General features: G+C 51.8%; 1 protein-coding gene across 1 annotated transcript in view; it reads left to right on the top strand.

Annotated features, from left to right (window-relative positions):
* IRS2 (insulin receptor substrate 2) overlaps positions 1-21,064 on the top strand; it is a 28,123-nt gene extending 7,059 nt beyond the window's left edge. Inside the window, exon 2 of the mRNA XM_059378237.1 lies at positions 18,571-21,064. Coding sequence (XP_059234220.1) covers positions 18,571-18,575 — 5 coding nt within the window. The 3' untranslated portion in view covers positions 18,576-21,064. The remainder of the gene's footprint in view (positions 1-18,570) is intronic.
* The last annotated feature ends 4,281 nt before the right edge of the window (positions 21,065-25,345 follow it).

Genomic DNA, 25,345 nt, shown 5'->3' with positions numbered 1-25,345 from the left:
GCAGCATTTGAAAACTAACTGTGTACATTTTGTCCTATGATTGGAGGTTGCTGTATGTTGTAAAAAGTGCTATCTCAGTGTTCTGTTCCTCTGTCGTGGGATTTTATTCTAAAATTGGTTTTCGTGTATGTATAAGGCAGGTTAGATAAGAGTTACCATTGAAAGCGTGTGTATTTAAATTCTGTTTGCTAAAAGGACTATTCATCCATGCCCTATGGCCAGAGAGTCTGGGGATGAGAGGAATGTCTCCAAAGGAACAATATAATCACGATTTACGTTTGAAAGGATTGCCTATTGGAAATCTGAAAGCAAAGACCATGAACATTTTTAGAACTCCTATGAGGTCCCTTGACAAACCACATGCCCTTTGTTTTTCTGTTGTGTGTGGTCTCCTGCTTTGGTTGGCCAGCTCCTGTGGTAATAAGATAATAATGTACGGCGTTCTGCCCTGTTCCCAGGAACAGAGGACTCAGGTGCTAATGAAAACACACAGGCTTTCGTGAATGAAAGTCACGTGACTTGGTCTACTTCCTTTATTGGAAGAGAAACCTTTATAAAAATAGTACTTCATAGAAGGAAGCATAGTATTGTGGAACATTAAACCAGGAATCAGGAAGCCAGGTTTCTGGTTGCTGATCTTAATGAGTCATTGTGGGACAGAGGAAAACCATTCAACCCCACTTTCTCATTTTCTCTGTCTGTAAAATGGGGTAATTATAACCCTCTCCCTTCCGTGTCCTTGGCTGCTGGGCAGTCCGGCAGAGCATAAAAATGAAGAACAGTTAAAGTGCCCTTCTAAAGGGCCCTGCTCATAAACCCACGGATACCCTTGATACTTACTGCCTTGAAACCATGAGTATTTACAGGAAAGTCACTTTTGCCCATGAGTGTTCTTAAAAAAAAAAGCCAAAAACCTCAATCTGAAAATGGAGCTAATACCCTTTTAAGAAACATGTGTCTTTTTTGCTTCCTTGCTAGTTCCGCTCCAGTCTAGAAGAACCGTGTTTCCCCCCCTTTACTTAACTTGAGATGCTGTGCATAGATAATCATCCATTGCAGAGAAGCAGTGGTTAAATTACATAGGAAAATAACAGTTGAGGAAAACAGCGTCCTAATGCTGAAACTGCATTAAGACTGCCCTTTTGATTACCTTTTATGATTTGTTTATATGTAAAAGACACTGTCAAGATGAAAATTTGCAATTAGAATATACATCTTTTTTTGTTGTTGTTGTTAACGGGTAGTGTTGGCTCTCAGCATGGGGTGTATTGAAAGGAAACCAGAACCCTTCAACTTTGAGCTGCTGAATCCAGTGTTGGGCCTGGGTTGGTTCAGTTAGGGTCGCCCCTCCTGCAGTTTGGGGTTGTATAGTTGTCAGACACCATAGGGAACCTCCGAAGTTTGCTGAAGGCATTTGCTCTTCCGCAGTCCCCTCCCCCACAAAAGGAATTCTCATAGATAATTAATGTTTTATTTTCTCTGGAGCTCTGTGGATTAAATGAATCTCTCTTTTTTCTGGAGAGGAGAACTTGCAGCAGTTTAACAAACAGCATGAGTATAATGGGTTTTCTGTTAAAATTCCCACTAAGGCATTTTCTGTAGAAGCATAGTTCCAGGAGCTGGTTAACTTTTGGTATCAGATTTGGCACGTGGAGAGGGTTCTTTTTTTTTGTTGTTTTTTTTTTTGGGTAGCGCAGAATCAAGTGTTCCCGTTTCACCTTAGAAACTTAAGGGAAAATGTAACTTTACTCTTATCTGCGTTGCCAAGTAGAGTGGGGAAAAACTCAGAGGGCAGTAGAGCCCCGCCCAAAGTCGGTTCTTCACAGGAGTCCACTAATAATAGGGGAATTCGCTGTCGATTTTGTTTAGTACAGACGGGGGTAGGATGTGTCTTTCTGTACGAGACGGGGACCGCATCTTAACATTGGCTCTTTAGTAAACAAATAAAAACAGAATGTTCTGATCTTCCGCAGGATCCGTAATAAGCATGTTGTTGATCAGACCGTGGGTTTTCTGAAAACATACTCTCTGAATTTCAGTGGGGGAAGCTCTGTGTGTGTTTTACCTGCAGACTGAGTTCAGCGGGGAGCTGGGGGAGTCCTCGTCAGGACGGGGGAAATGTCGAGGCTGGACATTGCTGGCGATGATCAGATTGTTTCTCGATAGCCGCAGAAACTTGCTTGAACTGGGCGCAAACAGGAAAGGCACAGCAGGTTTGAGGAGAGGGAGCCGGAGCACACTTTGTAGGCTACTGTCTTGCTCAGTGGAAGCAAGCGATACGGGGTCCTTCCGGGCGTGGTGGTCTTTCTGCTTCGTCGAATTCCTTGCGTGGGAACACTGAGATAGATAGATAGTCACCGTGTAAAGGCTGTGTGTTTACAAGTGATAAAATCGGCAAGTTAGTGGTTCTGATTTCTTGGCGATTGGACTGGAATAATACTAAGTTTGCCTAAAGTTGCTTTTACATGTCCAGAGATGTGGTAAAACTCCCGTCAGGTGAACGCGTCTTCCAATTTGCCCTCTTCGCTTACGTCACACATGATGTAGATGCCCACAGAAGAGACTTACAAAATAGTCTTTGCCTGCTGTGCTTTTACTGAAATTTGGAATATTTGGTCAAACTTTGTGGTAGATCAACTTTAAAGGTTCATAGCACCTTGTAAATACTGGGTTTTATTTTAGTGTTGATTTTATTGATTTATTTATTTTTAAGGTTTTACTTACGTATTTTAGAGATGTGGGGAGGAGCAGAGGCAGAGGGACAAGCTGACTCTGCGCTGAGCACAGAGCCCCACTTGGGGCCCGATCGCACGACCCCGAGATGGGGACCGAGTCCAAATTGAGAGTCTGATGCTCAAATGACTGAAGCCAGGGACCCCTTTAGTATTGATTTTTGAGTATCAAATTTTCCAGAAAGAAATATTTTGTGTGTGTGTGTAATGGGGTAAGGGTCGCCATGCCTCCTCTGGTCATACGCCAAGAGGCTTGATGTGAATTTCTTTTTAAATTGAAACTCGAATATTGAATAATGACATATTCTCTAATCATGTTAAAACTTTAAAACCGCAAGTACAATTAAAGTCTTACTGGTGCTTTAATCTAGCCCCACTATTGGTATTGGTATAAATCGTTGTGTGAATTATTATAGTCTAGTATTAAATTTCAGTTTTTTAATGTGTAAGAAGGGGGATTGTGAAAGATTTCATTATATTATGTGATTTTCATAATTACCTTAAAATCCATATGTTTCTCCGAAGGATTTATGCTTTTCCGTAGTCCTAATGCGTAGCCTGTCGTGTTTATGAGTGTGAGATAGTGCTCTCTCCCCGCAAATTTATCAGTAGGTGTTTTCAGTCCATCTTTTGCCTCCAGTGGTGGGTAACTGACCGTCCCAGAGCTTGATGGGCAGCTGCAGCTGGAGGTGGTGACAGCGTAACCATTATCCTGATCAATATTGAAGGATTATTGTGCGTCCCTATCCCCTTTAGGTCAGAGGAATTGTTTAAGATCCAGAAAGTGTTTTCCCACTTCATGGTGGAGAGACATTTTCCTACCTGTAGTATCACGTAATGCCCCAAAACCCAGTGCCGCGGGAATCTGCTGCTGAGGGAGGCCCCGGGACTCGCCAGGTTCCCCGAGCCGAAAGGACTGTTGGGAGGCCCAGCGAGCGGTCCGGCGAGCGGTCCGGCGGCGACCTGGGCTCGCGTCCTCGTGCGCTTTTCCTCCTGTCCTGTCGTCTCCTGGTCTGTGCTTCCGAAGCTCCCGGCCAGTAGTTACGTGCGGACCTGACCGTGGACCTGCCCCGGCAACTCTCCCGGGGACTGTGTGGTGTTTTGTCTCACTTGGGGATAGTTACTTCATTTTCTCTCTTTTTTTCTTCCGGGTATTTATTCATTCCCAAGGAAATGTGGGCAGGTGAGCAGGAGGTAGCCCGCAGGGGGACGGCACCCTAACTTTTTTACACCAGTGACACGCCCGCATTGTGAAGACCTTGGAATCCGACGGGTCTTTGACGGCTGTCTGTCGTGGTGTGGCTGGCGTCATTCATTGTGTTGGGTTGTTGGTTGGTGACGGGTTCTGGGGGTTTCCAGGCTGGCTTCCCGGCGTTCTGGGGGTCTGCGGTAAGGGGAGCTGCTGTTCCCCCAGCTGTTTTTACTTCAGCAAAGCTGGCTGTGCCTTCCCCTCGAGAAGACCCCTCCCCGCCCTCCCAGCCCCACGCGCACTCAGACTCCTTCCCTGAAGCAGGGGGAGAACCCAAAGGGATGGAGTTCAGTGCGTTTGAAGGGAGAAGGGCTGGGAAGTGTTGGTATAATGTAACTCATCTAAGGTTGTGAACAGGGAGCCTGAGGGAGGTCAGACGTCTTCTCCAAGGTCACCATTTAATTGGTTGGTAGAAATGTTTGTAAATAGTATCAAGAAAGAATCGAGTGTGCGCTGTCTCTGTGGGTCCTTTGTGTACTGATGAGTAACTTTGTTCCGGGGCTGTCATTCGCTGCAGAACAGCTCAGTGCTTGTAGAAGTGCTATCTGCCTGTCTTACTTGGGGACACTGTGTTCCACGCATGGACTAAAAGGTCTGGTCACCAGAAGTAGGGGACACACCGAAGCGAGGCTGTGAGCTGTCAGTCCGGGAACGAGCCTGCTCACGGCCATGTGGGCAGTGTTTACTGTGAGGCAGAAGAGCGAAGGTTTGGCCGATATTCAAGATCATGTACTCACTTGTTAAAAAAAAAAAAGAAAGAAAGAAAGAAAGAAGAGAATTCCTGGCATAATTCAACTGGAAAATCCTCTTTCATCTGGGGAGACGGACGTCCTTGATCTCCGTGATGGGTTCAACCTGCACAGTGGTCCTGGTCATGGCTTGAGGTGTCTTTATGATGTATTCATTCTATAAGTGAAATATCATAATCTCCTCATTATGCATAAGTCCATTAACAGTTTCCTAAGAAATGAGTCATTAACCTCTTTAATGATGAGTGTATTTGAAAACTAACCAATTTAGAATTTGCCTAAGGACCGATAAGTGAACTCATCAGTTTTTGCTAGGTGGTGATCTTCTGGACACTGGGTTCTTTCACGAGTGCCTGTCTTGTTTTCAAGACTTTTTTTTTTTTTTTTTTTTAATCATGTAACTGAAGTTTTACACCAAGAAAAGTGGTTTTTCTACCTTCCTAAGGATGTAACTGCAACCCCACTTTCCGAGGCATTAAGGGAAGACGTCCGCCAACGTGAGTTCAGAAGCTGTCCGTAGTTTTAAGAATCGCAGTGGGGATCCGCGGGCTTGTGCGGCTGTGGGTGACTCGGTTTTGTTTGCATGAGCTGCTGGTCCCTCGCGTCCTCAGAGAGCCGACTTCCATCCGAGCAGATGGCAGCCTTGGGCCCACGCGCCTGCCTGGTAGACAGGGAGACCCGGTAATCTACCCAGCTGCGCGGGACCCGGGCCGCCTGCCGCGGCGGGGGGGGGGGGGGACTCAGCAAAACAGGGGCCACTGCTCTGCCCTCCCCATCAGTGCAGCTTTTTGGGGAGCAGGGAAAGCAGTGTTCAGAGTGCCCTGTCTCTTTGCTTCTGGGTCTGGGGAGTACTTATCAGGATAAATAGAAAAGCTGACCCATAAAGATCGTGGTGTGCCCCTCTGTAGGGAGTCTTCGGAGATAAGCTCAGCAGTCTTTCCCTGGGCAAGGTTTGGATCCCTTCCATAGAGCACCCCTGGAACAGGCACAGCTGCCCTGCCAAGTGTGCGGGATGGGGGCACGGGGGATGCCAGCCAAAGTAGGGACCGCAGTGTCTCCCCCCCACCCCATGAAGGCCGGGGATTCCCAGGCCTGTTGGAGAAGCCACGCCCACACTCCCTGGGGCTGGGGGGGGGGCGGAGGGGGGGAGTTGTCTGCACTGAGGGGTCTGACCAGTACCTCCTCTCCTGTCCCCAAGCTGGGTGTCGGGCACCTGGTGGGTGGATGAGTTGGGGGAATTGTGAGGTGGGGAAGTAGTTTTGGAAATAGGCCAGGATGTTCTTACTAAGTTTGAAAACTAAGCAAATCATGCTTTAGAAACTCTGAGCAACAAGCAGGGTTAAACCAGGCAAGGATTAGTGTGTGGAGGGTGCAGCTTGATTTGGTCGGAAGGTGAGAAGCGGAGGCACGAGGACATCGGGACACTGTGGAGCTCCTGGACCCCTCGGGCGGGCGAGGTTGCTAGAAAGCAGTCAGTCTTACGCAGCAGCCTGGATGCATGTTTCAGAAGATACATCACTCAGGAGACCAGCAGTGGGTGCTTCTGTTTTATTCTAACATGAGAGTAGCGTTTTCAGAAATTGTTTTCTGGCATAAATGTGACCAAAAATAGCGCTTTGTGTACACAGATGAAATGGATTAGCTACTCCTCCCCTCTTCCGGTTGTATATATCAAATAAGTTCGAAGACATGTCTTCAAAGAGTTTCATTTGTTTGCTGAGTAGACTTCTAAATGTACAGTCAACTGAAAATGTTTAGGTAGGATTTAGCAAAATATATTAGTTGCAACACTGCTGCATTTCTTCCTTTTTAGGATATTGTAAACCCGGAGGGTACAGTTGTATTATAGTTGGCATCAGAAAACTAACTACAGCTAGTTCAGTTAAAAAAAAAAAAAAGAAAAGAAAAAAGAAAACTTAAATGATGCATGGTGTGGAAATATTAGATATGAAAGCCTGACAAACTTCTAAACATTAATGAATTTAAAAACATTCTTTAGCTTTTCCTTACTTTGACAGTTTTTCAAATGAGCGCTTTCTTTTCAAGTTTGAAGTTTGTGTGGCTTCCAAATATAATGCCAATTTGGTATTTGGGGTCTTATCAGAATTTTAAAGAGGCAGAAGAACTGACTCACCTTAATTCCATTCTACTTCTTATCATTATTTGCAGTTTAGCTTATCAGTAGGGCTGGTTTATTAGTAGCCTCCGTTCCAAATGAAATAACCCCAGCAGTAAAATACCCCAAGTTTCTCTGGCATGGAGCATTTAATTAAGTTCCTAGAATAACTCAGGGTGATAAGCATTCATCTCCACACTCTGGAGTCTGTCCTGTTCCGCTGGAATGTTCAGAATTCTTCGGATCTTAAGCCATTTCCTAGAGTCAAAGACGGTTCAGCCGTCACTCGGTTGAGGTTCAGTGCATCCCAATGTCCAAGTCCTCGCAGGGGCGATGTGACTTCAGCCTCTGTTCTCGGAGCTCCCCACGCCTGCTGTTCCAGGGGCACTGCCCACAGCACTCCGAGAGGTGGGTGTCCACCCTTCACGGGGGCTGGCCTCGCCGAAGGTTCTGATGGGGGAGCATCTCCAGCGCGGGCCCCCTCCCCCCACACCCTGGGGTGACCTCTCAGGATTCTGGATCGGTTTTTGGCTGGGGTCTGAGCTGCTTGGTGTAGCTCACTCCAGCCCGTGCCCTGGAACTGTCCCGGGATCTTTGTGCCCAGTCTTCGCTGTCAATGGGAGTTTTCCAGAAACCTCCCGCACTAGGTTAATGGCTTCCCTTTCCTGTATCTTCTGCTTCTGCTCGGCCCACCACCCGCTCCTGTTTCACAGAGCGCGCTCTCTTCAGTGGGGCTGGTGGGAGTTCTTTCTGTGAGCTCATCCTTGACTCTGCAACCCCCAGGTGGAAAGCCCACGTTTGAAATGTTTGCAGCGGCTGCTTGCACGCCGGGTGCCCTTCCGTGAAAAGTGAACCTGGAGATTTTTAGCCACTGTCCTAATAATTTCCAAATAGGACTGTGTTTGCTTAAGACCCAGCTATAACACAACTTTGATGGAGTGCAGGTGGATCTGAAGCCCTTTATGAATGCCTAGATCCTGTCCTTTTATAGACCTCGTGACCTAGCTGGGAAGGCCCCTCTCTCTCCTGTGCAGAGGAGGGTCCCGATGGCCACCAGCATCCCTCTCTGCTCATGGAGCCTCTGGGACCTGCCGCTGCTGGAGCCCCATCCTCTGCTACGGTGGCCACTCTGGCTGGAGGCGGGCAGTCCATCGGCTTGGCCGCTCTGTGTTACCAGCCCATCAGGCTGATGTGGGAGGTGGTTCCAGGCAACTTTCCTGTGCTTTTACCTTTTAGTTGCTCATTGGGAGGTTGGGGACTTCACCTAGGGGCTGCTTGAGAGAAGGAAGGGCAGTGGGTATCCCTGTGCCCAGGGACAGTGGCAGAAAGGTCAGGTCAGATCTGCCTTCAACTTGCAGATTCAATCCAATTGTTGAATACTTTTTCATTACAAAGATGCCAGTTGTTACTTGTTAAACACTTAAAATGTTTCAGGTGCTCGAAAAATATTAAAGTGTGGGTTAAAAAGAAACTGGTTTGGTTTCCATGCTAAAAAGAAAACTGAAAGGTATTCAGTCTTCAGGTCTATATTTGAGAACTAGAAGTAAATGTAATTTTGAAATGGGTTCAGACGGTGAAGCATTGCAGGTAGTAACAGATGCTCCAGAAAATAAAGTGGGGAGGAGAGGGGAAAGGGGACGACTTGAAGGTGATGAGGAAGCAGGTCTTGTAGCGGTTTGGGGGGAGAATCCACATATGCAGAGGGAACAAATAGCCATGCAAAGGCCCTGGGGCAGAAGATGCTGCCATATTCCCTAGTGAGAAACAGAAGTGGATCTGTGTGACTGAGGAGGGAGAAAGAAAGGCAGAGCTTATCAGGCGATGAAAGAGGTGACAAGTGACAGTGACCTGTAGGGCCTGGTCAGCCGTCGTAAAGCTGTCAGCTCGTATTTAACAGTATAAAAGCAGAGTAGAATCTTCGGAATAACACAGCATTTAAAAACCTTCCTACCGGAGTCATCTGATCCGTTCATCTTGTGGTTTTTGCCTGGTGAGGGAGATGGCTTTGCTTCTCCAAACTTCTCCAAACTAGCAGAGAAGATGGCAGAAGCCCTTAAAGTGGGCTGAGGCCCTGCGATGCCACGGGGTGCGGGTAACCGAGATAAGCAGCCAAGCCCTCCGTGAGGAGTCACATACTTGGTTACACAAACGTCTGCAAAGCACCTTAGAACTTATAAAACATTTCTGAACGAGGTCGAGTGCTCAGGACCTCCTTGGAGGGAGGTTCTTGTTGTTCTTCGTTTTAGAGGAAAAACCTGAGGCTGGAGAGACCCCCTGGGCCTGGAAGGTGGCGTGGCCCCGGTTGGTTTGCTGCTGCCTCGTGCTGAGTCTTCCATCCGACGCAGTGGCTTCTCTGGGGTGGGGGGAGAGGCCGTCACCCTGACAAGACAGACCGTGGCTGAGTCGGGAGCTGGGTCAGGGCCTCGTGGGGTCGCTTACGATGGACCCCGAGCTGTGGGCCCAGCAGGCTCTGCTTGCCCCAGGGAGTGCCCGGCTCTGGCTGTGCAGCGGACTGGCTCCGTCCTCCAGCCAATGGGAACCGAGTCTTCCCTGTATTCCTTGGCCAGAACCCCGACAGGACAGTGCTGGTGCTGAGTGAGCTGGGAGCTACGGCCCCGGGGCGGGGGGTGGGGGGGAACCCGCGGCCACGGGGAGGACCCGCCTGCCTCAGCCTGTGTGGGAGGCAAATGCACATTTTGCACATGGATTTGTGTGCAGGTACTTGTAGCTTCTGTGGTTCTCAGACTTGACGTAGCATGGAGGTCCGTCTTCAGGATTTAGGTTTGTTTCACTTAATTTTGGTGAACTGTGTACAGAGTACGGTAGCAGACACAGACCGTGTTCGGCTCCTCCGTCGGCCTTCTCCCGATGGCTTGCGTCCCTGGGCGCAGGTCCTCCGCTTGGGGATGCTCTTGCCTCGTCCGGGCCAGAAATGGGAAATTTCAGTTTTCGTGCTCAAGTGTGCGTGCTAGAAAGTGCGTCTGTGCTCATGGGTCTCCTTGATTTCTCTGGGGCCTAAACTCTAAAGAACTTACTGTGGAAGGCCCCATGGCGGTGAGTCGCGGGAGGGGGAGGCGTCGTGTCCCTGAGTGGCCGTCCAGGCCGTGTCCAGGGCCTTCGCAGAGATGTGTGGCTGAGGCGCCGTGGACTCCACAGCAGATGGCCGGCAGAATCCCACACCCCAGCCCCTGGGGGTCTCGCTGTCACAGGCAGTGTTCAGAGTGAAGCCGTTTTTTTCCCATTCCTCTTGGGCTAGGCTACTTCGAAGCCCGATTGTGGTCAGTTCAGTGCAACAGGTAGAAATTGCAGAATGGCTTGTTGCTCTCTAAGGAAAATCGTGAAAATAACTGTTGTTTTTCTCTTAATTCCTGTGGACTGTGTGTCACTGAATCCTTGCGCTGGTACCTGTGAGTTGGAGGAAATGATTTGCGTGGGTGGCTCGTCGCGGCAGGTGGGCCGCGCTCCGACGTGTGATGGAACCGCGGTGAGAGGCTCTGTCCGCTCTGTCACAGTTTTGTCATTTTGGTCCCTAAACAGGTGGCTAGGAAGGTGTGTGTCTTTTAAATCCATTCTAAAAGTCCTAGAGAATTCTGTCCCGCTTGGAGGGACTGGGGATGTGACCAGGCTGGTCCGCGAGCCATCCAGCCTTCTCGCAGTGGAAGGAGAGATGTCTTCATACCCAGTGTCCTATGTCCCCCTCCCCAAGCTTTGAACTGTTGGGGAAGCTGTGTCTTGCTCTGGTCAGCCGTTTTGCTTCTTCACTGGGCTTTCTTCTCGCCAGAGGAGAGGGGAGGGTGAGAGCCTGTGGGCTCCTGGCCCCAGTGTGCCGCGTGTGGGCGGAGCTGGGGCCCTCCATCCCTGCGGGAATCTCTCCCTTGCCAGAGCACAGCAGCGGCAGCTCTCCTGGCTCTGGGCATGTCAGCCGCGGCCTTGGCCTCCAGCAGGCGCCCGGGGCCAAGGTGTTCAACTTGCTCGTCCTCTTGAATCTCCCAAAAGGCCGTGAGAAATTCCAGGCTGGGCCCCTGACCAGAGCCCGTCCTGTGGGAAGTCCTTCCCAGCAAGCCAGCATGGAAGATGCCCACCGGGTCGGGCCACTGAGTTCTGCGCCGGTGGAGAGCCCTTCTTCTGTGCAGACACCTGCCGTGAGCGGGTCCGGCTCTGGCACTCTGGCACTCTGGTGGAGAGCACACGCGGCACCCCACCCTGCCCTAGGTGCTGTATGGCTGGGAAGGGGGGTTGTGGAGGTGGGCCCCCCGCGGGCTGGGGTGGGGCCGGGGCTGGGGGCAGGAGCCACCATTATCCTGTCCCCTTTGCCCTGGAGGGCCTGGCTGTGGGCAGCTGTTGTCTCACGTGATGTTACTTTTCAGTAAATGAACTTGACAAAGATGGTTTGCAGCTTAGCCTTGGCGTTTATCGTTCCTGGAGCTTGAATAAATGGTGCTTCCTCTGGGTGTGGGTCTCTCTCGCGTGCCGTGGAGCCTCAGTGCTCATCTGCGGTTTGCTGTGCTTTTGTGCGTAAACCGGAGACACAGAGGCCCATGCGGGTGGCCCCGCCGGCCGGAGCCCAGCTAGCTGTGCGCTTCGGGGTTCGCTGTGTACCTGGAGAGGCGTGGGTGCCTGCCCTGCCTCATGCGCCTGCAGGGGACCTGCCCGCGGGGGGACGCCCGCGACCCCGGCCCCATCCGTGCGCTGGGTCCCGCAGCGAGCCGCCGGCGTCCATGCTGCGCTAGGAGCGGGCAGCTGTGACCAGCCCGGAGCCACCCCGAGAAGCAGTTCGGCTTCTGTCTGCTTCTGTGCAGCTACCCTGAGGCTTACTCACGTGGCTCCGGGAGCCCCTTGCCCTTGTTTCTCCGCGCTCATCGGTTTGTTTGCTGCCTTCACGTCCAGTCCATGCTGTTGTCCGCGGGCGGGGCTTTGAATGCGGAGAAGTGCCCGGATGGCCAAGAGGTCGCGGTGGGGCGCCGAGCCCCGGGAGCGCCGTGGGGGGACTCGGGCTGCTGGCCCAGGGCTGCGGGTCTTGCTAAGAAGTCTTTGTAGTTCGCAGGGACAGGTGGTGACAAGCAGGTGTCGTTTACAGGAGCTTGGAAGAAAGCTAAGGGACCCAGCCGCAGGGCGCAAGTCAGGCCAGTGGCATGGGGTCCTCTGCTGCAGAAACTCAGGTGTGTTCTGGACTGTGCTGACTGCTTTCTGTGTAACCGGCCCATGTAAAGTCTCCTTTGGTAGCTTCTCCGTGGCCCAGGGAGGAACTCTGCGCAGGACCATAAGGTCCCCGTTTTTAGAAGAAGGAACAGATTGGTCAGTGCTGGATCCTGGGCCCCAGAGACCCTGACTCCAGTGGGACCCGTGGCCATCCACCCCCACGGCGTACTGAGCCACTGGAATGGCATTCGCTTCCAGGGGCTGGGGATGGCTTGACCCGAGTCACTCCTAAGCTCCCAAGATGCTCTGGAGATGAGCGGTGGTGGGAGTGGGCCTGGGCGCAGCAGGGCGGGGCCGTCAGCTTGACTTCGCTGGGGGGTCCTGCCCCTGAGGGCTGGCTGCCCATTCCCACCAGAGCCTTTAAATGAGCTCAGTTCTGAGCCCCCGAGAGACAGCAAGGACACCCCGTGTTATGAGCGTGTTAGGGACAGGGAGGGCGTCTGCGGGGCAGCCGGGGCCGCTCAGGCCGTCAGGCACGGTTGTGCACGTCGGTGCACGTGGTGCCCGTGGAAGTTCCTGGCTAGAAGGGAGATGGCTGGGCAGGGGTGAGGCGGGCCGGGGGTGGGGGCAGTGGATTCCAGAATCTTCCTGTTGCCATTAAATGTGTCTTTCTTTTTTCCTGCAATGAAAGACGAGTGTTTTACTGCTTATTCTCTATTTTTAATACATTTCCAAATTACAGTATTATTGTTAAATGTGAAAACCGAAGTCTATTTTAGAATCCTCAGGCCATCCCTTTTTAACTACTCTAAGTCTGTTTCCTATTCAGTGATATTATAGAGGGGATCTGAGTTGTATTTGGCATAATTTCAGACTTGCAAAAAACGCTTATTTCGATTTCCATAATAAAAACAAAAAAGGGGTGAAATCATAAAGCTAAAACAACCCCCGTAGCAGTTCTTAAGTATTTAAGTATTTGAAGGAGAGAGACGTGCATTAGAAGTGAGATACGAAAACAGGATATTTGGGGTGAATATATTTTGAATAAATTGCTGTTGTACATGCCTTAATTTTGAACGAAACACATAATATTTAGGTTTGAGAAGTTCAGGTAACAACAATGTAACCAACACTTTTGTAGTCTACATAGAATACACGTTCTTTATATCAGTGTCAACGCGTAAGCATAATAACGTGTTAAATCCGAGGAGAGGATGACACCGTTCACTGGACACGCGCACTTTTAATGCACGTGGTGTCACTGGGCCCAGTGTTCTTGCTGTTCCATAGGGCAGAAGCGTCGTGCTTCTGTTCCTGTTCTTAGATGGCCCCGGAAAGAGAAGAGACCTGCGCGAACATATTGTGAGCTCAGCTCTGTTGAAGGTGGGTTGTGTTTTGTGATAATCATACGCACGCAGGGCCGACGTGTGTGTGTGGAGAACCGAGCAAGAGGAGCCACGGGTAAGGGAAGTTAATCCCCAAAGCGTGCGGGCTTCATAAATGAGTGCGTGACTTGCTTCGTCCTTTTCAGCAGGGCCTGTAACAAGATAGCGTGGTTTTCCGTCCATGGTGTTGCGTTTCTGAAGGACGGAAGCTTGCAGAGAGTCTCCAGAGGGAGAATCCCGTTAGTCTCCAGGTGTAACGCACAGATGGAAATATATGGTGTTATTTTGACTGCTTCAGCCTCCTTTGTCCTCAAAGTTTTCCTCCTGTCCAGGGGCAGGCAGTGCTCTAGGACCACTCCCGTCTGCTGTTGAGTGCAGAAGCAGCCCTCTGCTAATGGATGAGCCTTTGCTCTGTTCCAATAAAACTTTATTTACAGAAACAGGCAACAGGTCAGATTTGGCATACTTGTGGACCTCTGCCTTAGAATGCCTGTGTCTCTCTTGCTCTCTCGCTCTCTGTCTTGTGAACTGAAGAGGTTTTTCTTTTCTGTTGGGCCTCAGACAGTCCTAAATATTCGTTCTCCTTTAGAAGAATTTTTTTCCCCTTTTTTAAGCTTTCTGCCTGTGAGAGATGGCGTAAACCACATGGGTCTTTATTTCAAGGTAATCCACTAAAGCTTTAGGAAGGGCCACCAAGCATTATACGGGATGCTGGGGACAGGTGGGGTTTGAGGGCTCCACTCCCCTCCTCAGAGGGGAGGAAGGTGTGTGTGGCCGCAGCCCATGGCCCGGGCAGGGTTTCATGTCACTGGGGAGAGTTCTGGAACGAGCCCTTGGGGCTGTGTAAAGAGTGTAAACTCCAGGGATGCTGTCACAGTCACAGACCCTCTCTCCCCCTCCCCAGCCCCACTCCTCTGTCCTTATTTGTAACAATGGACAGTGACGGCCCCAGCGGAGCAGGGAGGGGCCCCAGGGGACAGCTACAGTCCATCCTTCACTGCTGACCAGTCTCTGACGCTCCGCCATCTGGTTGGTACCTAGGAAGGTCTGACATTTCATGGTTGAAGAGCAGGGTCCCCCAGGACTTCAGGGGGACCTGCCCCCCGGGCAAGCGTCCTGTTTCTCCTGCACTGTTGGACGCCACTGCCTCGCGTGCAGAGGGTGCTCGCGCGGTGGCACAGCTTGGAGGAGGTGTGCGTCGGACTTCTTGCTGACCAGCACGGGAAGGAAACACACACGTGCGGTGGGAGTCTGCTGGGACCCCCAGCCCGGGACCCCTGGGGGCTCTGGTGTGCGGTGATGAACACCAGGTCTCACCTGAAGGTTTAAACGGGAGCGAAAGGAGGAGAAGCCCCCTTTTCTGACCTTCCAGGGCTCGAGCGTCTCGTCCCGTCTGTGCTGTGTCATTTCCATCGGGTGTCAACTTGGGGCTGGGACATTTCTTCAGCAGCAGCCGTCAGGACGCAGTGATCTTGCTTGTCGGTGGAAACGGTGATCTCATAGGACAGACGGTTCGAAGTCTCTCACGAGTAGGGTTGGTGAAGAGACTCACCGCCTCCGTTTGTCCTGGGGGAACGTCTTCCCTGGTTTCCTTTTAAATTGTGTGTCTTTCTTTTTTTCTCCCATTTAAATGAAAAGTTCAAGTAACCGTTTTTCTTAGAATCTCTGGCTTGTTTGTTATCACATTTCACCGTACTTTTTTTTTTCCTGCTGGTATAGTCAGGAGAGCTTTGTCAAGTGCGGAGATACTGTGTTATCAGGGTAATTTTTCTAGGAATTTCTCATGTAGCTGAAAGGTTGATGTTCTCCTGTAAGTCTGTGTTTAACATCAAAGGTTTAAATGGGCCAAAGGGCATGTCTGGGCTCATTGCAGGTTTCTTTCCTCCTAATCATAGTTGCCGCTGGAAATAGAGGTTTTCATTTTGAGAATATGTTGTTTCTTTTCACGTAAGTCGTCCTCTGCGACTCTCCTAAGTGCCTGCAAGGGTTAAGTCCGGTCGGGTTGGGTCCAGGTCGGGTCCCTGCCGCTGCGCTGGGAGCTCCCTGCACCGTGGAGTCGGGTGTGGGGCTCTGTCTGCGTGGGGCCCCGGAGGGGGGCCAGCATGGGGCCCCGCGTGCACCCCCACCCAGCCTGCCCCGGGGCTCCGCGTGGGACGCGGGTGGGCACGAGGCTCTCTGCAGAGGGAACCGGGGCCTCCCTGGGCCGACTCGCCACCACTCAGGGCTGGGCGCTGAATTCTGGCTCTGCAACATGGACCGTGAAGCCACCCGAAACCCACAGACTTCTGAGAAATCAAAACGAAAACGTCTTGAGCCGGAATGTGTATCGGAAATGCTGCTTGAATTAATTTGCCAGTGCAGATTTCCCCGATTTATCTCTAGAACATTCTAGACCCGAAGCACACCATCCTGGAGCTCCGCGCACCACGGACAACACACGTGGCGAAGACCCTTCCCGCTTGTTTTTATGACAAGGTCTTCAGTGACTGTTTTCTGTTTCTGCCTCTTCTTTTTGTAGAGCAGAGCAGACTGAAGGCGGAGTCTTTAATGACACGCCCTTGCTCATTTGCCTTCTGATTGCTCTTTTAATTTAAGAAAAGTCCCGGGATTAACCCTCCTCCCAGGAATGAGGGTGCCAGGCGCGTGGAAGCTTGTCCTTCCTGCGGCCATCCTTTGTCACAAGACCGGGAGTAGCGGGCCAGGTGACGTGTCCAGCGGAACAACTTAGATCTTGTTAATGCAAGGTTTTTTTGTTTTTCCTGAATCAGCTAATTTTAGGGCTGTGCTTCTGGGAATGGGTTTCTTTCCAAAGCAGTGTCTAAGCCGCAGACCAGCACTGTGTGTGATGATTTGACAAATTCAACGAATGCCAATAAGTCTAAATTCCCTGGAGACGCGTACCCCCAGGACCGCACCGGATACCCTGGCGATCACATTCACGGGCAACGTGTGGTTCTCCATGTTTCTTTCTTGTTTTGCTGCTACACCTAATGGGCTCAAGGGGTGTCTTCTGTCCTGGTGAATATTCTGTGTGGAGTGACCATAAAATTCATGATTTGTACTTTGCTCCTAGTAGAATTAACATAATAAAGCCCATGAAAGTTTGCTGTATCACTCTTAGAAAGCATACATACTTGCAGGCAAGGATGTCAGGTTGGTCGTGTTAGAAGACTTTTTTCCTAGTCTGGATGAAGCAGATTAATTTTCAGGAGAGATCATTTAACTTCCTCTGAAAGTTAGTAAACAAAGGAAGAGGCTAATGTGCTGGGTTCCCAGGCTCCAGGGAGGGGGGAGTGGAGCAGAGCAGGGTGCGGGGAGGAGGGCGAGGGGGCAGCCTGCCGACCTGCAGCTCCATGTCTGGGAGGCCGCTGCCTCTTGACCCTCAGAGCCCCGGCGCCTTTCCGCTTTCCGTTGGCCCCCGCGAGCGCGTGTGGGAGCCGAGCTCCGGCTGCTTCCACTCCCTGCCCCGGGGGCTCCCCCTCCCCCAGCAGCACCCGCAGCCTCAGGGAGGCCCTGGTCCTGCAGAGTCACCACCTGCACAAATGCAGGAATGAAAGCCCCCCCTCTGCTGTCCTCCGTCACTCCTCACAGCTCACGACAAAGCACAGAAGGGAAGGTTTTGACAAAATTCACCCAGGGATAAGGTCCGGTGTGCCCTGGAGGGGCGCTCCGGGAGGTCCGGTGCTGGGAGCTGGGTCTCGGGATGGAGCGTCCCCTCCGCCTGCGGTGTGCACGGCCACCAGGCCCCCGAGAGTCAGCTGCGTGAGCGGGGCATGTCCTGGGGGCGGCTGCTGCAGGTTTCTGGGACTGTCCTTCCACGTGGGAGGAGCGACGCACTTGCTTCGCGGTTCTCGAGGCGGTGGGTGTGCGGTTCGCAGGAGACCAGTCCACCACGCTTGGCTGATCCTTAACGGCAGCCGCGACCCCAGACCTTCGTGTTGGCGGATCCAGTGCCCCGAACACTCGCTCGGGCCCGCCGGGGACTCACCTCCCACTCAGAGCCTCAGGACAAAACGCGAGCTCGTGTCTGGGGAGAGTTGGGAGTCCGAGATGGAGTACGGCAGTGCCCGCGGTTGGAGGGGTCCCAGCGTTCAGGTCGGGCCATCACACGGGCTCTCGCGGGGACGACGAAGTAGCGAGGGGTGATGCAAACAGACCACTCGGCAATTTGATTAAAAAGCCAGGAAGCTTTGGGCACCTGGGTGGCTCAGTGGGTGAAGCGTCTGCCTTCGGCTCAGGGCATGATCTCCGGGTCCTGGGATCGAGTCCCGCGTCGGGCTCCTTGCTCAGTGAGGGGTCTGCTTCTCCCTCTGCCCCGCCAACCCCTGCTCATTCTTGTTCTTGTGCCTTCTCTCTCTCCCAAAATGAATAAAATCTAAAAAAAAAAAAAAGCCAAGAAGTTTAAAAAGAAAGACAGTTTGCTATCAAATGGCAAAGTCTACAACTCAGTCTGTCCACTAAAGAGCACAGGAAGTTAAAAACATGCCAGAAACGATGAAAATTAGGAACAGGTTGAAGAAGTTTGATCCTTGGGCCTGAAGGCAGGAAGCTGTTAGGGCAGGTGGGGGTCCCACGGCTGCGTCATCAGTGGGCTTCTGCAGGTTCTGGGGGTCAGTGACCTAACCTGGCCCGGGGCAGCGAGGCCCATGGGGAGGGTGTGGGACGACAAGCGTGTCCCTGCAGTAACGTGTGTGGTCCCCGCCGTTTTCGGAATGGGATACATGACCCAGGCGGATGGTTTTCCGAGGCAGGTGTAGAATCACTGCCTGTCCCATGTGTCTGCCAACCCCCGATGGCATGATTTCCGGGACGTGCTCCTGGGTCCTGGTGTCCATCCTCTCGTGAGCTTTCCCCCGCAGCCCCTGCTGAGAGCCGGGCCAGCAGGCTGGCCACTGGCTCCATGGCTTCTGCCCCCGAGGGCAAGGGCAGCGTCCTGTCTCTGTGTCCAGTCCAAGCCTGGCCTCACCAGAGAGCATGCATGGCCCTCACAAGTCACTAGCCCTGGGCTGTGCTTCCAGGGGCGTGGAGTGTGTTTGCGGGGGCGGGGGGGTCACCCACCCTAGAAAACACAGTGCGGAGATGGTTCTTCCCAGAGTGCATCATGCTTGCAAGTCCATCATGGTTGTGAGGGGACTTTTTCTCACTCAGGATGGCTCTGTTCTGTGACAGTCACCACTGACTTCTTTCCTTTCTCTTCCAGAGTGAGGATCTGTCTGGCTTGATCACTATGACGTCACACATCAGAGAATGACATCAAAGGAGGATGCTCAGCGTGGGGTTTTTTTGTTCTGTTTTTAAATCTGAAGCTGCTTACAATTTTCTTTTGGATCTGAGCAATGACTAGGTTTGGGAACATCTGCGACTCTATTAGACTCTGAACCCACAAGACGAGGACGCCTGCCCCTCTCCTGGCTCCCGCGGTGGGGGAGGGGGGCACCCATCACTCTGCTGTTTGTGCTGTGTTTTGTTTGTTTGTTGACAAAATTCACGGAAGAAGTTACTCTCAAGAAAATTGGATGTTCCCATTGGCCTTCTAAATCACGGCCAGTGTCTTAATTTCTTCTTACTTTCATTTTGGCAAAGCAAATCGCTCCCTCGGCATGCTGGGAGGTTCTACCGATGCCCACGGAGGTGGTGAGCTCTGGCACTTGCTGGCACGCACTCAGACCTACCACAGTCCTACCTCAGTTCCAGGTGAAGCCGGATTTGTGCGGCGGGGGGGCTGGCGGGACCTTTGCACGTCGCTGCTGAGCGCGGCTCGAAGACGGCCCTTCAGCCTTATGAACTGGTCCCAGGACGCATCTGCTCCGTGGGCTCCAATCCAGGTCCCTGCGTGTTTACTCAGACAGAGCCCAGTGTGGGGCTGATGTTTCTCGACGGAAAGGCAGTTTGGGATTGGACTTCGAAGATGGATTGATAAATCACGATAATGATGTGTAACTGAAGCAACCTACTTTTGAAAAAATCATCAACTATATTAGGGAGTTGGGGGGGTTGGGGCAGGGGTAAATACCTGTTTTTCCCTTTAACAGACTTGTCGAATCTTCTCTCTGTAGATGTTTCTGTAGGTACTTCAGACTGCAAAAGCCTTTGGTCCTGTTCACAAGCTCAGATGTCTCTGCTGTCCTTAACCTTGAGCTTGCATTTCTTTAACCAAAAATTCACGCGGGCATGCTAGCGATCCCAGGGTGGTCACGGCTTTGGCAGATTTAAAAGAAAAAAAAAAAAAAAGTGTGTTATCTTTACTCGATGCTGTTGTGGCAGCCAATGAGGCTGTCCTGAGCAACAGTTAAAAGAAAAAAAAAAAAAAAAACACACAAAAACTCAAAAAAAGACAAGGGAAGCAAAGAACTTGGTAGAAGAGCTGTTCTGGCCCCGGTGCTGTGAAGAGAAGAAGACAAAGGAGGAGACAAGAACCTCACGGTACATCTGACTTGTCGAGAAGCTCCCGACAAGACTACCCTCATTACGTGTTTCCAGTGTTCGGATTTCCGCAGGTGTCGCCCACAACTGCTGACCTTGACCAGCAGAATGTCCTGTCACCACGCTGCCTCCTTGACGCGTGGCGGAGGGCTGCCGAGCCCCCTCCCACGGGCACGTCCGCAGTGCCTGTGTGCTGGGGATAGTCCTCATTCATTGGAGATGGGAGCTTTTTTTTTTTTTTTTTTTGGGAGAAAAAAATATATATAAATATATAGATATATATCACTATAGAATAATGCATTAATAAAATGAGGCTTTTTAAGAGGAAGACCAAAAAAATTCAATGTCTTAAAAAAATATTTAATGGCAATGCAAACGTCTTCCTGCTTCCATGCTGACTTCTAGAACAGAGGATTGTATTGCAAGACAAAGTTGAATGTAAAGTGATCCCCCAGAACATTTTTAAAGTTTTACTTTTCTAAAATTACACATCGCAACAGCGTATGGACCGTACGATGTTAGCTCGAAGGTCAGTTTCAGTGTATGATACAAATACTTTATGAAAATGTATAAAACATCCTGAAATTTGCATTCAGTTTTGGGGACTTGGGATCGGTGGGTGGTATTTGCTGTGTAGTCCCCCCCCCCCACCCGGTCCAGTAGGACTGAGTGCGGACCCTGTCGGATACAGCTTGCGCACGTCTGGTGTGGGCGCAGGCTCTACACTTACAGTAGGTCTCGGCACCTGCCCCATGGCTCCCGTTCATACCGCAGCTTACAACAAGCAGAATAAAAAGTTGATAATATACTAAATTTTCCTCTATCCTGTACATTTCAAAAAAGAAAAAAAAAGGCGTATGCAATATTTACATTTTTAATTTAGTTTACAGAATGGAACCAAAATGTATAAATGTTATGTTTGCTAAAACTTCACAATGTATATTGGGTCTTTGTACATTTTGCCTGACTTACCTTAAATTTAAAATATTTTTTGCTATATAAACTTTAACAGTTATTAAACAGTGTTTTCTTTTTGGCTACGTATTGTTTCTGGATATCAAGATGTTAAATATATTTCTTGCTATTGTGATATGACGAAAGACTTACTTGCTCTGTCTTCCACTGTCCACGCTGTACATAAAGCGTCGATGAGACACTGCTGGAGACGGCGAGAACGGGCCTAGAGTAGTGCATTGTACTTAGTCTGTATTGATCATGGATGCTCTCCTTAACAGCCGTATGCAATAAAATAAAATACATTATTTATGAGATGAGCGCCTGGAGGACGTCTTCTTCCGCGTGGATGTTGAGTTTCGCGTAAAGCCACTCCTGCTGTGTGAGAGTGAAAAAGTAAACACGAAGCTCTTCAAATACTTTGATGCCTCGTAATTTAAATGTTTTCATCCCGGGAGCCTGATAATGGTCCCCAAATGATAGAACTTATGAAAAGGAAGTGTATTAGGAAAACAAAGATGTTACTTACTTCGCAAAACACACAGACCGCTCCCGGCGTGCTGGCTGCCCGCTGTTCCGAGTTGGTCCCCACGCCAGGTCCTTTGTAGTCCCTCACCACCGCGGCGGTCGGAGCCCCAGACCATTTTACAGATGACGCGGTGGGAGGGCGGGGACACGGAGCCCTGAGCCCAGGAGCCGGGGTCCGGGCCGATGGGGATGCTCATGCTCCTGGCCCTGCCGCTTCCTGGGCATGCCCGCGTGAGAGGGGTGAACCGAAGCCGCCAGGCAGGGTCACCTCGGTGGCTGGCAAGTGCAATTTAGGAGGCAGAAAATATAAAAATGATGACTCTTGATTTTTATCGAGAACAACGTGACCTCCTTTTTGGAAATAATTTTTCTGTCTCTCCACGTTACCCTCAGGTCACAGGAATACCACACGTGGGTGTCCCCTCTTTTGAGCAAGTAGTGATATGTGCTGCCGAAGCGAGCACAGTAGAGCCGGAGCAGTTGGGAAGACGATTTTAAAATTTGGTTTTTAAGTCCTGAGACTGACGTCCTCCCTATAGGGGTGTCTGGGGACTTGGAGGTGGCAGGACAGCCGGTTGGAGGTGGGACAGAGGATGCCGGGGAGGGTCGGGGAGGGGGCTCCCGTTAGCAACAGGGGGAGGATGGCCTGCCAGGTCTGATGCCTCCGACATCTACTTTAATGAAAAGAGCAGGTCATGGTCACCATTCTGGGAGAGTCCTATGAAGCAGGAATCGGCGAATGGATTTACTCGAAAGATCTTATCACCGATGAAGTGGGGAGTCACGGCCAAAATCTGCAAATGCCAGGAGGGTTCGCTTGAAAGTGATCTAGAAACTCGGAGGAGAAGGCGAAGTGTCGTAGGACAAGCGCCGGGAAGGGTGGAGATCCCCCTCTTTGGATTTTGGGAAGAGCATGGCTCTGACCCGTGGAGGGTCTCCGTAGTGATCTTGGGAGACACGTCTTGCTCCCTGTCTCCTGGCCTGGCGTCCTCCGCGGAGGTCCAGTATCTGAGCTGCCCTGTGGGACCTGGGGCCCCTGGTCAGACAGTACGGAGCAGGCTGTCCGTCTGCGGGTGCGGGGAGGTCTGAGGAGACAAGTGTGTGAGCATTTGGGAGAAGCCAGCACGACAGACTCACCATAGCGGCGCTTTGACGCCCTGCTTGAAGGACAAGGGACGCTAATTGGTGCCTTGAAATGTGCCCTGTGTCTTCTCCATCACTGCTGTGCTGCACGGCCCAACCGCGCTTCTTCGATGGATACAACTCGGCGGGATGTGAAGTCTCCAATTCTTGCTTTGGCAGTGATCCGGGAGACAGGGCTGTGGCCTCGTGCCCTTGACAGCTGGCCAACGTGACCGTCCCTCTGGGATCTGGCCAGGGTTTCTCTCCTGCAGCCGGGCTCTGCCCTGCTCCACAGCGTGTTCCCGCCTCTCTGAAGGACGCCGTTGAGCTGCCGGGCAGATTCCTGCCTGCATGTCCTTACTACCTCCTTGACTTCGTGCTAGAAATGCCGCGCTAGCATCCGCCCAGCCCTCCAGTGACTCATGGCCTTTGCCCTGACGTGTAGAGAGTTCTGGGCTCCTCTGACCCGAGCTGTGCCTCCTGGGTTGGTTGGTTGGTTGGTTGGTTGGTTGGTTTCCCGTCTTTTTCCGAGTGCACTCCTTTCACCGAGGGCGGGAACTCTACAAGCTCTAAATTTTCACAAAATTCCTTACACCTCAAGAACGCCGCCAGAGTGGCCCCAGCCCCTCTCTCCAGCCTGCCCATCTCAGACGTCACAGATTCCCGGGTGACCCCCACGTAGAACAAAAATGTTAAACTGATTGCATTTCCCAGGAAAGGGGGTGTGAAGTACCGTGCAGGTATTCACGAGGCAGAGTTTACTGCAGATGACAGAAAACTCAGGGCAGTGGCTGACGTCTGCTCTCCAGCACGCGGGCAGATCAGAATCACCCCGAGGGCTTGTTAGACCCGATTTCCGGATGGTGGGTCCCCAGACTTTGTTTTCAGTCATCTGGGGGCTGGGGCTCAAGGATTTGCCTTTCCAGCAACCGTCCCAGGGGCTGCTGGGGCTGCTGGTCTGGGACCGCACTTTGAGAACCACTGAACAGTAAAGGGATTTGTTTCCTCCGGTAACAAGGGTCCAAGGCTGGATTATTTAGGCAGCTACCTGGCCTCGTCAGGGGCCCAGGACCTTCTCACCTTCTACTCAGCCACTCTCAGCATCTGGGTTTTTCTTCCTCAGACCTGTCCCCTCATGCTTATACGATGGGTGTAGTGGCCCCATAGGGCGTATCCTCCCGTCAAAATGTCCAATAAAGACAGTTGCTTGTCCTTGTGTACTTTTGGAAGAGATGCAATGGTCCCAGAGCGGCCAGACCTCTCTCCCACGGACCAGAACCAGGTCCCTGACCATCGTGATGCTGTTCCCTGGGGAGGGAGAGCCCCACAGCTGGTTGGCACTGAACGCGGCTCACCCCCGAGCCTAGGAGCCGTCGGCATCCAGGGACACGCCAGGCACCAGGTAGTGTTGGCTGCTGGTGACAAGCTCAGAGAGGGTGTGGGGTCTCGCAGGGCGGGGCTGCCACAGCTACACGGGCAGCAGAAAGTGGACCCGTGATCAGAACTCTTTCCAATGCAAGTAGACCTCAAACAGGCCCTGTACGTTCAAGGTGCACGCACCCCCAATCTCCAGCTGGCTTCGGAACGGGGGCTCCTAGCAACGTACCCGTGGAATAAAGTGGTGAGTTTAGCTTGATCAAAGACATAGTAGTGATGCCAGCCTGTGTTTGCAGACTTGTTGTGTTCCAGACCCTGGACTCACTCCACCAGTCCTGTGCGGGCTTCTCTGTTGCTCCGTACCCCACTGGACGCTCTGCTGTGAACGCTCAGGATACAAAGACAGAAAGTTGGACCTTTGCGGCCACTCTAAAAGCAAGGACTGTTTGGGTTGGAAGAGAGAGAGCTGCTGTGATTTATCCCCATCAGTGCCGTTAGAGGCTATGATAAGAGATTCGTCACCGACCTCCTTGGAAGAAGATAGCACCAGAGAAAGGGCGAAAGGCTGTGGGGGAGACACGGTCGTTTTCCACAAGGAGTACCTGCATAATGACGGGACTGTTGAACGCCAGCACTGCCCTGAAAGGACTGTAGTCTCCATCTCGGAAGCCTGAAGACGGAGGACGTTTCTGAAGGGAACGGAGAGTGGCAGGCCGGTGGGCGAACTCCGGCCTTGCTCAGCTCCCGGAGCCGGCGGCGGCCGTCCCAGACGCCCCTGGAGCAGCGCGGCCGGGAGCCCATGGAGCCGCTGCCGTTTCTGGTCCTGGCATCGCCGAAGAGGGGGACTCTACTCGGCACCGGGTGTGCGCAGGGACAGGAGAGTGATTATGCGCAGCTGACTTTGTCGCATGAGTACGTAGCTTCAGAATCTGCAGGGAGGGGCGCCTGGGTGGCCCCGTCAGTTAGGTGTCGGCTTTTGGCTCGGGTCGTGATCCTGGGGTCCTGGGATCGAGTCCTGCGTCTGGTCCCTGCTCAGCGGACAGTCTGCTGCTCCCCTGCCCCTCGCCCTCCTCGTGCTCTGTTTCTTGTGCCCTGCCTCTCAAATAAATAAAATCTTAAAAAAAAAAAAAAAAAAAAAGAATCGTTAGTAAAGGTCTGAAAACCTGAGGACGAGTTCAGGGTCTTAGATCAGTCCTGACCATCCTCTACGCTATCAAGTCCTGCTGCTAGACGACCGCCAGTAATACGACGCCGAGAGACGACAAAACCTGGCGCAGCCAAAGTGACAGAAGGGTGCTCACAAAACCCACGCGTGACGATCTTTCCATCTGGTTAAAGATGCTCTGCCCCTCCTCCAGCCCATTTTCTTACAGGGAGTCGAACTTCCCGAGCCTGGTCGACACAGCCCATGGCCTTCGACGGGCCCATCGCCGCTCCCCCCGCGGCCCAGTCTTGCCGAAGTCCGGGAGCCACCCCCAGCTCACCATGTGGAGACAGAAAGACGCCGGAAAGAACGTGTGGACTTGAAATCATGTTGAAAACGTTCTTGTATTATACGTTTGGAAACCTCT

This window comes from Mustela nigripes, chromosome 15 (assembly GCF_022355385.1).
Source record: "Mustela nigripes isolate SB6536 chromosome 15, MUSNIG.SB6536, whole genome shotgun sequence".
In the NCBI taxonomy this organism is placed as follows: domain Eukaryota; kingdom Metazoa; phylum Chordata; class Mammalia; order Carnivora; family Mustelidae; genus Mustela; species Mustela nigripes.
Note: the sequence above shows the minus strand (reverse complement) of the source record. Positions and strands in the feature narration are given on the sequence as shown.